General features: G+C 34.9%; 1 protein-coding gene and 1 long non-coding RNA gene across 25 annotated transcripts in view; both read right to left on the reverse strand.

Annotated features, from left to right (window-relative positions):
* Positions 1 to 1,245: 1,245 nt before the first annotated feature.
* Positions 1,246 to 17,492, reverse strand: part of camk2g1 (calcium/calmodulin-dependent protein kinase (CaM kinase) II gamma 1) — a 155,891-nt gene continuing 139,644 nt past the window's right edge. For 8 of the 24 annotated variants that reach the window (XM_087275418.1, XM_087275417.1, XM_087275412.1 and 5 more), the window contains 6 exons: positions 16,408 to 16,512; positions 10,074 to 10,211; positions 6,648 to 6,723; positions 6,188 to 6,282; positions 5,843 to 6,089; positions 1,246 to 3,793 (listed from right to left, as the gene is read on the reverse strand). In XM_087275418.1, the coding sequence (XP_087131544.1) occupies positions 5,857 to 6,089; positions 6,188 to 6,282; positions 6,648 to 6,723; positions 10,074 to 10,211; positions 16,408 to 16,512 (647 nt within the window). In that variant the 3' untranslated portion in view covers positions 1,246 to 3,793; positions 5,843 to 5,856. 24 annotated transcript variants of the gene reach the window in all.
* LOC147841454 (uncharacterized) lies at positions 12,398 to 15,706 on the reverse strand. Its single transcript, XR_015504459.1, has 2 exons — positions 14,764 to 15,706; positions 12,398 to 14,323 (listed from the first exon to the last, which is right to left on the reverse strand). It is a non-coding gene; the product is annotated as an uncharacterized LOC147841454 (long non-coding RNA).

Raw genomic sequence — 17,492 nt, forward strand, 5'->3', positions numbered from 1 at the left:
TTGATTTTCCTTTTCATTCATTCATTTTCTCTTTGGCTTAGTCCCTTTTCTAGTCAGGGGTCGCCACAGCAGAATGAACCACCGACTTATCCAACATATCGTTTACATAGCGGACACCCTTCCAGCCCACAACCCATACACTACGGACAATTTAGCTTACCCAATTCACCAATAGCGCATGTCTTTGGAGTGTGAGGGAAACCAGAGCACCCGGAGGAAACCAATGCAAACACAGGGAGAACATGCAAACTCCACACAGAAACGCCAACTGACCCAGCCAAGGCTCGAACCAGTGACCTTTCTTGTTGCGAGGCGACAGCTCAATCCACTGCTCCACCATGCCACCTTATTTTTCTTTTTCACAAGGTAAATTGCAAACGTTATAAAAGTTTATTGCTTGGAAAAAGCACAAAAATACTATTCAATTTTATTTATTTATTTATTTATTTTTTTTAGAAAATCAAAACTAAAGTTAGATTAGAGTTAAATTAGAGGCTGATATCTCATCAAACACCAAGAACAACAGAAATTGGATGACTTTTTCCAGAACAATTTAAACTTAATTATGACCGTAATAAATAATGTGTTTTTTGTACCATTCCAATAAATAAAATCAATATTTTTTGTCAAAAATAACCAAACGACAAAAAAGGGTTAGTCTTAGTTTTCATTTTGTATATCATTCAAAATAGACAGACAGACAGAACGTCCGATGGATGGATGGATGGATAAAATGACAGATGGATAGATAGATAGAAGATAGATAGATAGATAGATAGAGAGAGAGAGAGAGAGAGAGAGAGAGAGAGAGAGATAGAGAGATAGAGAGAGAGATAGATAGATAGATAGATAGATAGATAGAGAGAGAGAGAGAGAGAGAGAGAGAGAGAGAGAGATAGAGAGAGAGATAGATAGATAGATAGATAGATAGATAGATAGATAGATAGATAGATAGATAGATAGATAGATAGATAGATAGATAGATAGATAGATATATTGATCAATAGATGGATGGATGGATGGATGGATGGATAAAAGGATGGATGGATAAAGATAGATAAATAAAAAAAATAGATAGATCAATCGATTGATTAATAAATAAATATTGATTTGACCTTGACAGCAGCACCAAGAACACACAGAATCAGCTGCAGAAATGCTCTTTTTATTAAATACTTTCCAGATCAATTTTCAAGAATAACAAAGCTATGATGAAGACCTACTAACATTCAGACAAACACTTGATAGTTGTCATTTCATGATTTTATTAAATGTATGATCATGCAAAAATCCAGCATCCATGTTTAAACTCCGAGTATATACGAAGCCCAATATTATACCATTACAATGCAATAGAATTACTTAGAATGAGGGGAGCATACCAAGCAGAGGCTTTTGTTTTATAGATATATTTTTTCACTATTTTCTACTTTTTTTGTTTGTTTTTAATATGGTACATCACTTATAATTCCCAATGGAGTGACTTTCATGTCGAGATGCAAATACTATGAGAAAATTTTTCCCTTTTTTTATTAAGTAAACACAGACAGTGGAAGAAGAAGAAGAAAAAAAAACAATTTACCAAAATACACATGCATATTCGCCAGCTTAGTTAAAGTATGTGTTTGACTTCTCCTGTCATTGGACGGGTGGGCCAGAAGACTCATCATACATCAGCCTGTCTGGCCCAGGATTCAGACCAAGCTTTCAGGGGTTGAATGTTTTAATTTCGCTAAACCTACAAAAGACTCCTCATAGCCACTTAAATCCTTTTCATTTTCATGGAGCTGAAGATGTCGACCATGTACAGAAAAAAAGGAACTCTTAGATGGGTTCAAAATCAAAACAACAAAGTCTAGTTTGGCCAGGCAAGGCAGCAGTTCCCCATAGCACAAACAAAAGGAATAAATTGAAATAAAAAAATAAGCGCGAGACACAAGAACGGACTTCATCACATATAATCTGACGGCATCACTACTTACTTAAAGGACGTTGTGGTTAAGGTGATAAACGCGCGCACACACGTGTGAAGGAGGTCCTGATATGTTATGAAGCCCAGCACACACTGAGGGTGTGCGAACACTACATGTATTTACAGACCGATACAAAAAGACTGATGTGTTTCCAAGGAGACGGGGTGAACTTTTTTTCCACACATAATATATTGCCTCAAATGAATCTATACTAAACCCTATCTAACGACAACACCATAGCAGTGATGAAAAGCATTCGTGCAGAACTAAAGACCAACTCGAAAATCAAACCCTCCAATTAACGCTAACGTTAAAAGTTTAAATAGTCAGTGCCGTAAAACCTGTAATAGAGTTTGTGGTGAAATGAAACGAACCGCTGTTGATTTGAATCATACAAACATTAAAACAACGCAACTGTTTGACGTGCCCCGCCCGCTCCTTGTGATTGGATGAACCGAACGACATGTATTTACACGTACACCCTCGTCATCGACATGAACCACGACTACGACAACACTGACGACAGGGTGAGTTAGACACACACGTCCAACATTAATAAAACAACTCAGTACTTGTACAGTGCAGATGTGTGTGTGTGTGTGAGAAAAGATGGCGACGTTTAAAAGGAGACTTAATCACAACATACTGAAACTACTAAAGCTATTTTCATTGTAAAAATGACTAGTTCAGATCTGAAGATTTACTTTATGTCTGACTATCATAGTGCGTCCTGCCTGTGTGCGTGTGTGTGTGTGTGAGACGCTAACAAAACACTAAGGACGGATCTACTGGTCGGTGTTCTCTGCTCTTCACTTTGGCTTTCGTCATATTCAATCGACACAGGGGGATTGGATTTCTAAAAGATCCCATCACACGCATACCCACACAAACACACAGAGAGTGTGTGGGGGGTCAGGAACAACACCTCTCCCTTAACCTGGATTTATATATCCTTTAAATATCTCTGTATATCTTTATTACATGTTTAATTCGATTAACTTAAAAATAAAATAGTTCTAAAAATTCAAACTGAACACAAAATACTTGTGTTACGTCAGTCCAAGACAAAAAAAGGAAAAATGAAGAGTTCCACGTTAACACAAGAGATTACTAAAAACCTGGGCCACACAAAACGTCTCTCAGACCCGGGTTTACTTAAAAAGCCAACACCAAACAGAAACACTCCTTAAAAAGACTAAAAACTACACTTTGGTTCTTTTTTTTTCTGATATGAAGAACAACTGAACATTTCCAAAGCCTCGCTCTCGGATTAGACAACACCTTCCCTAGAGTTATTAATCATATAGTTTTGTGTCCAAAAATCGGCAAAGTCTACAAGAAGGACTGTGATGACTAACCTGTAAACTTCAGCAGTTTTTGGGCGCTATTCCATTTTACGTTGAGCCCCCACCCACCCCGGTTTACTTACATAAATGTTTTTCAAACTTGATTGTAGCTTCTGGTTCAGCTAGTGACTTTTACAATATACATTATATTTATGAATTCATAGATCAGTACTTACAACACCTTCTGAACATCTTTAACGGGCAAAAAAAGATGGTTCCGTGGGAAAAGGACAAAACAGCACCGCCATGTGGGCGTCAGATACATGCACCGTCCCTTCGGCAGGGCCACAGCCGCGGCCAGCTCCCGTTGGTCAAAGATTGGACAGGATAGGTGGTGTTGACAGTTGAACTGGATGTTGTCAGAGTTCCTCACTGGTGTGTCTGTAACTTTAAGAGCTGTCATCCAGCTGGCCTTCACGTGCCCGTCCAGCCACAAAGAAGAAACATTCCCATTATCTCGAGAATCCAGGCAAGCTTGAAGAAACAAAGCAGAAAGGACTCTCTGAATGGACATCACCAGGCTTTAAAGGAATAGTTCACCCAAAAATTGTTTAATCATTTACTCATCCTTCGCTTGTTCCAAGCCTGTTTAACGTTCTTTATTCTCTTAAAAATAAAATAAGTTTTGTGAAGAAAGTTGGAAACCTGTAACCATTGACTGTGATTTCCTACTGTGGATGTCAGTGGTTTTCAGCTTTCATCAAAATATCTTCTTTTGTGTTCAACAGAAAGAAACTCCTGAAGTTTTGGAACTATTTGAAGGTGAGTAAATAGTGAATAAATTTTCCTTTTTTGGTGAACGATCAATTTAATAAGACAAATGCAATACAAACAGATTAAGTGCCTTAATCTGGCACTTTCTATTGGAAAACAGAAGTTTTCTTTGGTCACACTTTATCTTGATGGTCTATTTGTTGAATTTAAGTTACACGGCATCTACATGCCAACTAAATCTCATTAGATTAAAAGTAGACTGTTAAGTTGGAGTTAGGGTTAGTGTAAGTTGACATGTACTTGCAAAGTTTCTTACTGTCAGTTAAATGTCTGTTGAAGGAGCAGGATCAGCAGACATTAAGCAGACAGTCTAGTAATACATAAATGGAGCATCAAAAGAAAGTGTTACCTTTTATTTATTCTGCTAATAAAGCTATGTGATGTTTAAGGCACAATGCACAAACGCTCTCTAGCCAATTTGTTATGTACACCATGAACGCATTGAGAAAATAAAAAGTTGCTATTTTCTAAGTTGATGTGGCTGAGAACCACATTCTCAATTCTGCTGTAATAAAAATGTTGCTGTTTTGCCAGGGGTGTTGGTACATGTAGACATAAAGCTTTACTGGGGCGCGGGCCTCCTTCAACCCCCATTTCTTACTCTTATGTAAATAACTATACTGAATATTATAAATGAAAGTATGATTATTCATTCATTCATTTTCTTGTCGGCTTAGTCAATTAATCCAGGGTCACCACAGTGGATTGACCCACCAACTCATCCAGCAAGTTTTTATGCAGCGGATGCCCTTCCGGCCGCAACCCATCTCTGGGAAACATCCACACACACACTCATACACTACAGACAATTTAACCTACCCAATTCACCTGTACCGTGTGTATTTGGACTGTGGGGGAAACCGGAGCACCCGAAGGAAAGAACATTTGCAGGGAGAACATGCAAACTCCACACAGAAACGTCAACTGAGCTGAGGCTCGAACCAGTGACCTTCTTGCTGTGAGGTGACAGCACTACCTACTGCGCCACTGCGTCGCCAAGTATGATTATTATACATTATTATTTTTATTATATATTATTAGAAAAATAATAATTATTATAAAAAGTAATACAAATTTTTTTGCATATATATTCATTTCATGACTATTGCAGAGAACACAAAAAGATATGTTTTATAGAATTCTGTTGTCTGGGACCTGACTCTGCTGACCGAGAATTAAGTTTAATAAGTCTTACCTCCCTGACTCGTCATCTCTCTATTCTACTTTAAACTAAAAAATCTATCAGAGGGCATGCTTAGTTAAAATAAGTTCATCATCATGTTATTTAAACTTATTATTTAGTTTTATCGACTTTTCACAACACGTGAGCAGTGCTTGAGCAGAGCATGTTTTTTTGGCGTGCATGTTCACAACCAGTTAGAATCTGTGTGATCATTTTGCCAGCTACAGCCGTGATACAGCAGCAAAGTTTCTTGATTATTACACCAGAATGAAATAGTTGCTTGTCAAAGGAAATATATGAAAGAAAAATTATGGTAACTCTTCTTTTTTTTTTTTTTTTTAAAAAAGATGCTAATGATCTAATCTGATTTGTTGATTTAAGCTAAACTAATCTAAAAGTTCTCCCGCCAAACTCTGAGATCGGCTGAATGGATAAAAAAAATGGTCAACTGAAAACTCAACTCTAACTCTAGTAGAGTTTTAAAATGAGCCTATTTCCAAAAAAAACTAATTGTTAGTTTAAGGCTGTGAATTCTAAATATAAGAATGTCTATGTCATGTTTTTACCTGTCCTGTGCGGTTCACTGTAATGGGGCAGCTGGTGCCCCTGAGCAGTGGAAGTGGACGTTGAGCCACTTGCTATCTCGGCGGTGCCACACACGCGTCTCCTCGGACTGGCAGCTCCGCGGGCGACCCTGGCCATCAATGTACTGCGTGAGCCGGATATACGCAATGCACGCAGCGTCCTCTCCAATCAGATGAACATGAGGATTGAGGATAGTGGTGTGCACAGGCTTGTTGTTCTTACTCAACACTGTAATTGACAAACACATGGGTGAACATCAACACAGACTCTAAACATGGCCAATAGATGTAGCGTTTATAAGTGTTTATGTCAGGTATGTGACTCACAGTGCTCAAAGTAAAACTTGTGGAAGTCCATTCCCTCCACCAGGTTGCCCAGAGCTTCAGGCTCAAAAGAGGTCAGACCAGGGTCACAGATTCTTCTGCAGGTCATAAGAATGTGTTTACAGTTAATACCACAGATTGATTGTGGACTGAACTTATCCTGCTGTGGTCCAAATACATGTGGAAAAAGACTAAAATGACCCCTTGCCAGTTGGTAAATGCAAAGTTAAAGGTTATGCACATGAATGTAACTTGGTTAAGTAAGATTTTAAAACCTTAACACGGTGTTGTAGTTGTTATTTTATGAAAACTTAACTTTATGAAGCCCAATACTGTGATCTTTTCTTATTTCTTATCTCTTTTCTTGTCTCTCAGATCAACTTACAAAAATCCAATTCAAACCTTTTACACTTGTAAAATGATCTGTAAGTTTCATTGTATCTTGGTTACAAACAGTACTTACGTATATGCCTCAAAGTCTCCATTGTTGACGGCCTCGATCAACTGCTCTGTTATCTTGATAATCTCCTGCTTACGAGCTATTTGATCAAAATAGGTGAAAGACGGAGGGGTGATGGAGGGAGAGGAAATAAAATGATGACAAAAGAACAATGAAAAGTTAATAAGTAAAATAGAGCACACATTTACAACACAGCAGAACCTGTAAGAATGTCAAATAAGGGCTGCTGACAACAAAGTGAAGTAATAAATGTGCATAATTGTTGACACAAATTTGTCAGTCTGTGGAAAAAGCACATTTGAGTTCAAATGAAATGTGCAAAAATGTTCAGAAACCAGCATCACTATGAACATCAATTTTAGTCATAACTCAAAAGCTTGTGTCTAATTGGCTGGTGGGATTTTGTGCATTCATCCCATTTCTTTATTACTATAAATACTACATGATAAACCAGACCTTCTAATACATTTACTTTTGAATTATTTTTAAGAGCAGTATTGCCAAACAATCAGAATTATTAGCCCCCCCTAAATTTTAGCCCCCGTTTATTTTTTCCCACAATTTCTGTTTAACAAAGAGACTATTTCAACATTTCTAAACATAATAGTTTTAATAACTCATCTCTAATAACTGATTTATCTTTGCCATGATGACAGTAAATAATATTTGACTAGATATTTTTCAAGACACTTCTATACAGCTTAAAGTGACATTTAAAGGCTTAACTAGGTTTATTAGGTTAACTAGGCAGGTTAGGGTAATTGGGCAAGTTATTGTATAATGATGGTTTGTTCTCTAGACTATCAAAAAAAACCTAATAAATAGTAATTTTGTCTGTAAAATGATGTTTAAACAATTTAAAACTTATATTCTAGTCGAAATAAAACTAATAAGACTTAGTTTTATATAAGAAATAAGACTTACTCCAGAAGAAAAAAATATTATCAGATATACTGTGAAAATTTCTTTGCTCATTTAAACATAATTTGGGAAATATTTTAAAAAAGGCAAAAAAAAAAAATGCTAATAATTCTGACTTCAACTGTATATATAGCAACACTATTATTTTTTATTTATTTACTTTTAATACAATGCAGTATTCATCTGGCTAGTATAAACTAGTATAAACATGTGAATGGGGTTTAAATTCATGTGTTTAAAAAAAAGCTGTTTATTTTCTGATATTACACACAAAACTATAAATCAAAAAGAACATTCTAATAACGGACTGATCCAAATCTTTAAATAATAGCCTAATACCTGCCTAGCATTTAGTTTGTAGACTTTTATTTAATGTAAAAAGTTTTTACAGTTCTCAGCATATGAGTACACCCCTCACAAATCTCTCATTTAAATTAGTATTTTCTATAAGATGCTTTACAATATTATATTTGTACATAAACAGTTGATTAGTCAGTACTGAAGCCAAATCTGGAGCTAATCTGACAAAATAACTTATTATAATGGTCCAAAATTAGTACATCCAAATGGATATGTTGAGGAAAAATATTATTTAAAATTTTCAAGAAAAACAAAAAAAATTAAAAAAAAATTAAAAATTTAGCTCGAATTTTGTAGTTTATAATTTTTTTTTTCTCCAATATTTTGCATGAATTTAAATGTAATAGAAATCTAAATTCTATATTTCTATTTCTAAAGATGTTGGGTGACTAAAATAATATTTTAATAAATATATCTATTTAATAAATCTCTTTAGTTTAAATGCACCAAAATATATGACCTATATTTACTGATAAATTAATAAAAATATTCATTTAGCGAAATAAGGTAAACTCAATTATGCTGAGCACTCTGTGTAAACAAACAAACAGCCTTATGTTTCCTTCCTCTGCTTTGTATAACTGACTTTTTATTAAGCTAGATATTATTATGCAACTCTGTTCTAGCCACAGTAAACCATACTGTAAACCTTTTTTATTTATTCTCACATAAATCTTAAAACATTAGTTGATGACCTACATTTTGTATGATTTGAAGGTTACAAAATAACAACACTGTACTGTACTAGAGAAATCAACACCAGTTTAAAATTTTAAAATAACATTAACAGTCAGGTTCTCAAACTGATTTTTCCACAGATGTTAAAAATGTGTGAATTTTGGCACAAAAAATAATCAATTTAAATGCTTATACTAGAAGATGTTGCAAAAATGTAATTCGGCCTTAAAGGGGAAGTGAAGCACTCAGTTAAGTTTATGTTATTTTGGAAATTGATTTCCACTTTAATGAAAATATATTAAACTCGATTAATGTACACATCATTGAAGAAACCGCTTGCTTCACTATAGTTTTTAGACCTAGAGTGCCGCCATCTTGAAATATCACTGTGTCTGATGTCAGGGGGTTGGTTCCATACCCTCAACTAAACAGTTACAGTGGAAATAATAGACTGAACATGGAGATTGGAAAGCCTAATTTAACTCAATGCGTGAAGTTGTGGAGGTGGAGCTGGTGCAAATACAAGCATCAGATGTGTGTCTTATATATAAAAATATATTTATTCTGTTTTTTTTTTCTCTTTTGATTACTGATCATTTGATGCACTTTGGTCCACTCTCTGTATTACGCTGCCTGACTGCCTTCCTGGGTTTCAACAATGTTTTCAACAGGGTCTGGTACTGACGTAATTAAGGGCGGGTACTTTCAGTACTACAGCCCCTCGCCTCTTTTTGTCTTTAAACCAAACCAAGATCATTGTGTTTTTTCACACGGCAGTTTATTATGTCCTTAATACATGTTGAGAGATCAAGCTGATCAATTTAAAAACAGAACATGTGTTGACAATCAACAGAGATGTGAAGAAAGATGAGCTTTAATCATTGCATTAGTCTGAATGTAAATCCCCTTGTCAGGCAGTGATGCACCAGCGTGAGAGAGTTGACCAGAGCGCATCAAAAAAAAAAAAAAAAAAAAAAAAAGAAAAAACAGAAAAAGTTTAAATATTTTCATATATTAGACACAACTTTGATGCTTGTATTTGCACCAGCTCTAAGATGTACGTCCAAATCGTCACGCATTGAGTTAAACTAGACTTTGCCATCTCCGTGCTCAGTCCATTACGTCCACTATATCTGCTCAGCTGAGGGAATGGAACCAACTGCGTGACGTCAGACACATTGATTTTCAAAAATGGCGGCACCCTAGGTCTAAAAGCTATAGTAAAACATGCACTTTTCTTCAAAATAATGTAGACTTGACTGACTGCTTCACTTCAATGGTGTGACTGTGTTTGCGTATGCAATTATATTAATGTCCTCTATAACAAAAAAATAAATCTCCCAACAAGTCACAAACTTAATCAACGCAAGCTGCCCACTGTTTCATCTGACATGACGTCACTACTGTATTTACTTCTATTAACATAAAGCACTGTGTATATGTGTGTCCTGTTTTACCCCACACACTTACACTGAGCTGCGGACGCGCTTGCCATGACACTGCCGAGCCCATGGGCAGTGGCACAGGGGCCAGACTGAGCACGCTCTAACTCTGAACAATGTCCTGAACTGTTCCATGCCAAGCGTTTAATGTCATGCACGGGAACGGCTGCAACACACAACGCAGCACACGAAACACAGCCGATGATGCATGCAGAGAGACAGAGGACGCATGAACACACAGAGCATGAAGGACAACCTGAAGTGAACATTCTGTCAATGTTTACTCATCCTCAATTTTTAACAACTCTTTTTTTATTAATATAGACCATGAAATAATATGAATAGGGAAACTGCAGAGCTCCAAAAAACGCATAATTCATTTTTTTGGAGCCTCACAGTGACTGGAAATATTTGTACGGGAAACAGCAGCATTTGGTTAAATTTCTCCTGATGAATTCATTTGGGTTTGGAACACCATGAGGATGAGTAAATAAGGACAGAATAATAATTTTTTTTTTTAAATTTTTTTTTGAGAAATGGTTTTTAAGTAAAAGCATTTGGGTCAAAGACTCAATCTCTCTTTTTGGTCTACATTCAATTGTATTTACAAAAGTGATTTTTTTATACATTGTAATAAGTGCTTAGTTGACTTTACGGACAAAAGTGATTAAACTTTGCTTGTTAATTTAATAACTTATTTTCTTTTAAATTAAGTCTATTGGATCAGGGTGGGGCCAAGCTGGAGCGCTTACTCTGATCCCCCGGGCTCTGCAATGGTTGTTGAAATTCCAAATTGAACCAAAACAAATGGTTACAGTTGATTTAAGATTGGCAATGAAAATTAGGAAATGCCTGACAATTAAATAAAAATAAAAAAAACCATTAGATAAATTAACTGCATAAACAAAAATTAAGTCAACTTAACGGTTCCATGTTTCAACAAGATTACTTTTTTAAAAAACTATTTTACTATTTTTTTCTTTAACGTAAAATGAACTTGTCACTTTTAAGGCATTGACTTAACTCACTTTAAGTAACTAATCGACTTTTACACTGTAACTTAATATCATAATGAATCCAAGCGAAGTTGTTACTTGAATATTTCTAATGATTTGAGCAAAGAAAATGTGAAGTAATGTTTTATCCTTATTCAGAAATGTTTATTTAACATGAAATATACTTATTCTGATGAGTACATCTTAAAACATAGTAAAGAATTTAAGTATATTTTAAATGATTAAAAATGGCAAATGTGTAAAGCCTAGTGGTCTGAACAATATCAGCAAAGTATAAAGATTTCAAATGACACTGTATTTTGGGGCTTCATTGATCTTTAAACTGTTTAGAAATATTTAATATAATTACTTATTCTAAAAATAAGCTTGTTTTTATTATATTATATAACACGTAATGTCATTTTAGTGCTGTCTCTTCCAAAATTCATGGTTGAAATGTACAATAAGCAATAATTGAACTTTAGTTTCTTTGACCCAGCAGTCTAACAATACAGGTGTACTTCATAACAAAGTGTTACCATGTAAATAAGTAGATAAAGAATGGAAAAAGACAAAGAAATTGTTAAAATGGAAACAGTTTAAAATGTAGAAAGACATCAACTAAATACATCAGATATGAAGTATAAGGAATGTAAGGATGAAGGGAGGATGGAGGAAACAGTGCTGAAGACAGATGTTAAATAAACAGAGCAGGTGTGAATGAGGTCCTGGATGACGTGTTGCAGCTGCAGGCTTTTTCTGGCTTGGACACAGAAGCACGCCAATTTTTCTTTTATTCCATTACTCTTGTTGTATTTTATCCATTGTTCAAGTGTATTTTATACAATAACCAAATATATGGGAAGATGACTGACAAAAACATTAAAGTGACAGTTTACTTAAAAATGTAAATATACTCACCGTTTTCTCACATTCAATGTATTCCAAACCTGTTTGAGTTTCTTTCATTGAACAGTCAAATGCCTGGTCTCCAGCATTTTTTAAAAATATCTTCTTTTGTGTTCAACAACAACAACAACAAAAAAGAAATTGGCACAGGCTTGGAACACCTTGAGAGTAAAAAAATATATATTTTTGGGGTGAACTGTCACTTAGATTTTTTGTTGTTTGGGGGGTTACAAAATGTAATAAGGTTTTTGTGAATTTAAAAGTGTTAAAATCAGTGTGCATTTCATCAGTTCACTGTATGAACATAACATTTACAGACATTTGTTTGTATTACATATATGCTGCATTTCTGTTTTGTCCATCTATTTTGTATCTCTGCTCTCTTCAACATGTTTTAAAATGACCAAAACCATAAGGAATATATCATAAACAATTTCTTTAAAAAAAAAAACGCAGCTATGCATATAGTACCATTTAAAACTTTGGTCATGCTTTACAATATAGTGAATGGACGGTGAGTTAACACAAACTAACAATGAACAACAGTATTTTTATTAACTAACGTTACCAAGCATGGATACATACTGTAATAAATGTACTTTTAATTGTTTGTTCATGTTAGTAAATGCATTAACATTAACAAATACAACCTTACTGTAAAGTGTGACCAAGATTTCTCTTATGCTCACTAAAGCTCCATTTAAAATAGTAAAACAGTACTATTGTGGTGTTTTTTTTATTACCATTCATACCAAACTAATAGACTTTAAAGTCTAATTTAGTTCAGTCTTCAAAGTCACATGATCCTTTAGAAATTGTTCCAATATGCTGATCTGAAAACAGCTGTGCTGCCTAATATAATTGTGCAACCAAGTAAACATTTATTTTTATTTTTTTTGTCGCAACTGTGTTAAACAGAAATAAAAAAGTATTTACATTAAACTGTAAAATAATTTGTGATATTTTGTAACTTGTTTAACAAAAGTATTTTCTTCAAAATGAATGAAATGTATTGAATACATTTTATTGGTTGCAAGTGCAAACTTTAGTACGGTAGTATGTACTAGCTTTAGTCATTTACAAATCATGTTGAAGAAATGTAACTACATACAACTGAATTAAAATTAAAACAAGCATTAAAATTCAAACAAGAATATAGGTATTAATACAAAATAAAATCCCCAACACTTTTAGTTTTTCTTTAAGGTCAGAAAGTCTTTAAAGGCTCTTATTACAAGTGACCAAACCGCAAACGTGTATAGCCTTAGATCTAATGAAATGAATGTGCAAAAAAAGTTCATGCTTATAATTCCTGTAACTTTAAAAAGAAGGGTTCAAAACTTCAGTGACAATTTAGGAAAAAGAATAGGAAAATCCAGATTAGATCGTCGAAAAGGCCAGTCCAGAAACTGAAGGGCCATTTTAAATTATGACAGATCTGGAAATAGTACAGTTGAGCAGCATGCATCAGGGATTACAATACATCAGGGATTAACTGTGACATACCGTTCCATACTGAAAACAAGTGACCCTTATGATAGAATGCTAAAGGGCAGACTAGAGCTGTTAGGGGACGAAAAGTAGGGCCCTATGATTTCCAGATGGATGGAATCACAGAATCTAGTCAGGATGAATAAATCAGGTCTGGACACAAAGTCACTACGTCAATTAGCAATATAGCCAATGCATTTGCTGTATTTGAGACTATATTTGCATGTGACATGATGGTATATTGGTATATATTTTAAGCTTTTACAGACATGTAGATATAGAAATATCAAAAATTGTCACCTTCCAAAAAATCCTGCTGTATTTGAGAGTATATTTGTATGTATACAAACATCTGACCTCATGTTTATTATATACTGTACTAGCCTGTACATTTGCAACTTTCATGCATCATCTCACTTTTCAAAAAAAGGTGTCACAAAAAATTGGTCACATTAAACTGAGCGTGCTTTTAAAATCAAATTGTAAAAAGACTTTTGGCCCAGATGGCCCTCCATAACAGCCATCTTACTACTAGTTATGAGTACATGAACGTTATCATCTCAATTACTGCTCTGAGAATTGTATTTTCAAATTCTTATTTGACAGTATATTTATGCCATATCATGTAAAAATAAAAACTAATCTTCACGACCACACATCAAATTAAAAGTGTGGCATAAAGTGATAACGCAAGCAAAAAAAAATTACATTTACTCAACTTCATGTGGTTAAAAACACAAAAGAAGATATTTAGAAGAAAGCTGGAAATCTGTAACCACTATAGAAGTCAATACTCACAGGTTTCTTCAAAATATCTTTTTTTTGTGTTCAACAGAGGGAAAAAACTCCTTATGGTTTATATAAAGAGCTCAGATACAAAAACCTCTCCATGTTTTTTTAACGGTGTTGCAGCTGTTGCAATTGTTACAATGTTTATTTTTGTTCTTGGTTTTGGTTCGCTTAAACACGGCAATGTTTCTAAAAGGACCAAAATAGTTAAAACAAGTCACGTGCAAGTAAACTTTCCTTACATTGGTCAGAGTTACACAGAAAAAAATATCAGATCGAAATTTTAGCCAATTTTCCCAATGGATAAACAACAGTCTGAAAATATTTCGGCATGCTTTCACTTTCGCATTCGACGAGAAATGCACATTAACCGGTAGTAATGGCATCCTGCACTACTTATAACTCTTTATGTAGCCGTTTATATGGCCATTACACAACCATAAAACACTGTCATAAAGCCTGGTTCGTTAGATCGTTTTGCTTTCTCACTACAATCAATCCACTTCAGAGTTCTTTCAATCGAGCCGAGACTACCTCATTCAGGCAATCTCAGACCGATTGTTTTGGCGTGAATTTGAGCGCGATTGCAGATTTCACATATGCCAAACGAACCGCAACAAGTGGACAAATGAGACAGGTTCTGAAACCAATGTTTAGGTGTGAAAGCACCCTAAAATGAACATTTTTTCTCAATATCTCTGTTTTTTTTCTGTGTAATGACATTTTTATAGCAATTGATGTTATTTTCATCGCATTTAATGTGAAATAATTGAACATAAACATAGAAGCAGGTTTTTTGCTGGTTTCACAGAGTTAAATTCAAAACTTTAAGACATTTTTAAGACCAATAAGAAAGAAATTTTAGACCCATAAAAGGCTAAAGGCAAAGGAATGTTTCAAATGGCACAGATCAAAACGCCCTTTCAAAAAATTATTATAATTTAATACATTTAATAATACAATATTACTTTAATAATAATGCCTCAGCAGTAAACACATGGAGAACTTTTAACAAATGTTATTGTAAGGAAAATAATTAAACTATTATGATAAACTATTATGATTTAATAAACTTTTAAAGTTTTATAGAAATGATTGTTGGTGATTGTTCATGTATTGCAACAAAATCTGGCCAAAACCCATTAAAAAGCAAAAATTAAGACCTGTTTAAAAAAGATTTAAGACCTATAACACAATATTTCAGTAAATTCAAGACTTTTTAAGGCCTAAAATTTGTATTTTAAGATTTGTTTTTGACATTAAGACTTTTTAAAATCTTGCAGAAACCCTGTAGGAGGCCTAGAAAATGTTTATTTTAGAAGAACGTCAGACGACATATCTGCTTGAGAGTAAATTTAGATTTTTGTGTGAACTATCCCTTTAACATGAATTCTTACAAAAATATAGAATGCTTACTAAAATAGTGGAAAGTTGTCTTCAAAATAATAATATTAATAATAAATCTAATGACTAAAACAAAGGAATAGTCCCACTTTTATTTCAATGTTTGAATTTTATAAGAATTAATTTTTTTATTTGAAGGAATAAATTGGAGGGGGAAAGTACTTTATGCATTTAGAGTTCCATGATTAATAAAGTTGCATGATTTATATTAATTAAACAAATAATGGTTGTTGCTAGAATTTTGTTATATTATTTTATTAACATTTACCCCTACCCCAACCCTAAACCCAACCGTCACAGTAACGTAAAAACAGTAGTTGTACCAAGTATTATTTACGCCATCTATTAAATAACCAAATAAATGTTATTTCTTAACGCCAACCCCAAACCGTCACGGTGCTGTAAAAACATTAATTATTGTTATACAGTGTCAGAAAAATGCTGCTATATTGATGTGCGTATTGCACTTTCGGCCAGCTGTTTATCCGATTTAGACTTTACCATAAATAATTGGAATACAAAAAACTCAATTTAAACTTTGGGGAAAAAATGATGAAATCAAAGAAAACTTAGCAAGAAACAACAAACACAAACAATTTAAAACAAACAAACAAACAAACAAAAAACAAATTTTAGCTTAAAAAACCTACAGAATTTGGCAATTGGATTTCATAGAGCCTTACATTAGGGTCTGGGCCTTAAGGTTTGGGGTGGGGGTGGTTGGGTAGGGTTATATTGAAGGTGCCCAGGTGGTACAAGAGGATCTTGACTTACTGGAAGGAGAGCCCTGTGGTGAAGCCACCAGAGCGGGCGGCTCTTCCCCGGCACTGCACTGACTCATCACGGCACTGTCACTGCTCGCTCCCTGCGCACTTTCAGCTGCCACAGCCCAAAACCACACGCCACCAGGAGGAAAAACACACACATCTCTCATGTCTCTCGCCAGCCCAAACACACTAACATCAACACCACACACAAACCAACGTACAAACGCCAGCACCGAATCAGCACTAAACATCTTAACGCTTTAGATGGTTTGCGTTCAGATCAATACAGAAGCGCAGTGCTTATGGACTACAGCTGATGATCCTGGATTTTTGCGATGGTGTGATTATCTATGGGTGGAGCCGTGGTTGAGTTTCTCCGAGGCCAATTTCCTGTCCTCATCACCTAAACCTCTGACGTGATGGTGCGAATGATAAGGCTCTTTAAGCTGCCATTGTCCGTCCAGGCTTGAGGGTGAGTAAGGAGAGGAAATGAATTCGTGCCTGGCCCTTTTCGTGACGGAAAACTGCATCGGCGAGAGTCCCTCAGGGAAAACAGCCCGTTCACAACATGCTAATGAACTTACAAGACACGGCACATCAACAAACATCTAAATAAGTGGGGTGGAAAACACAGGACACACACTAACACATGGACACGCACAAAATCTACAAGGAAACCTATCGAGACACTGACGGCTTACATTTACACTGTTTTTATTTTGTTCATTTAAACTTGGCTGGAGATATATATTAGTGTGACAATGAACTGTGGGTGATCTGAAAGAAAGATACTTGTTCAACTCTATTTGGACGGGACTAAATTTCCCTAAGGATGCTTAATCTCTCTCTTGCTATCTTAGAGTTCAGAGAAATCTAATCCCGTCCAGATTGCAGTGTTTATCAATGCTCTAAATATTTATTCTCCTTCTTTATAGCTAAATCTCTATGGTGCACCTTTAGTAACACTGCAATTTAGCTGTAAACATAAAGACTTGTGCCATCATGCATGTTAATCGATTGTAATTCCCCTCCTGTCTGACCGTCAGCCTCAGGGGTTTGATCTTTCAGATTGATGAGTGCGCTGTTTAATCA

The sequence above is a fragment of the Danio rerio genome, chromosome 12 (genome assembly GCF_052040795.2).
Source record: "Danio rerio strain M-AB ecotype USA chromosome 12, GRCz13ab, whole genome shotgun sequence".
Lineage (NCBI taxonomy): Eukaryota > Metazoa > Chordata > Actinopteri > Cypriniformes > Danionidae > Danio > Danio rerio.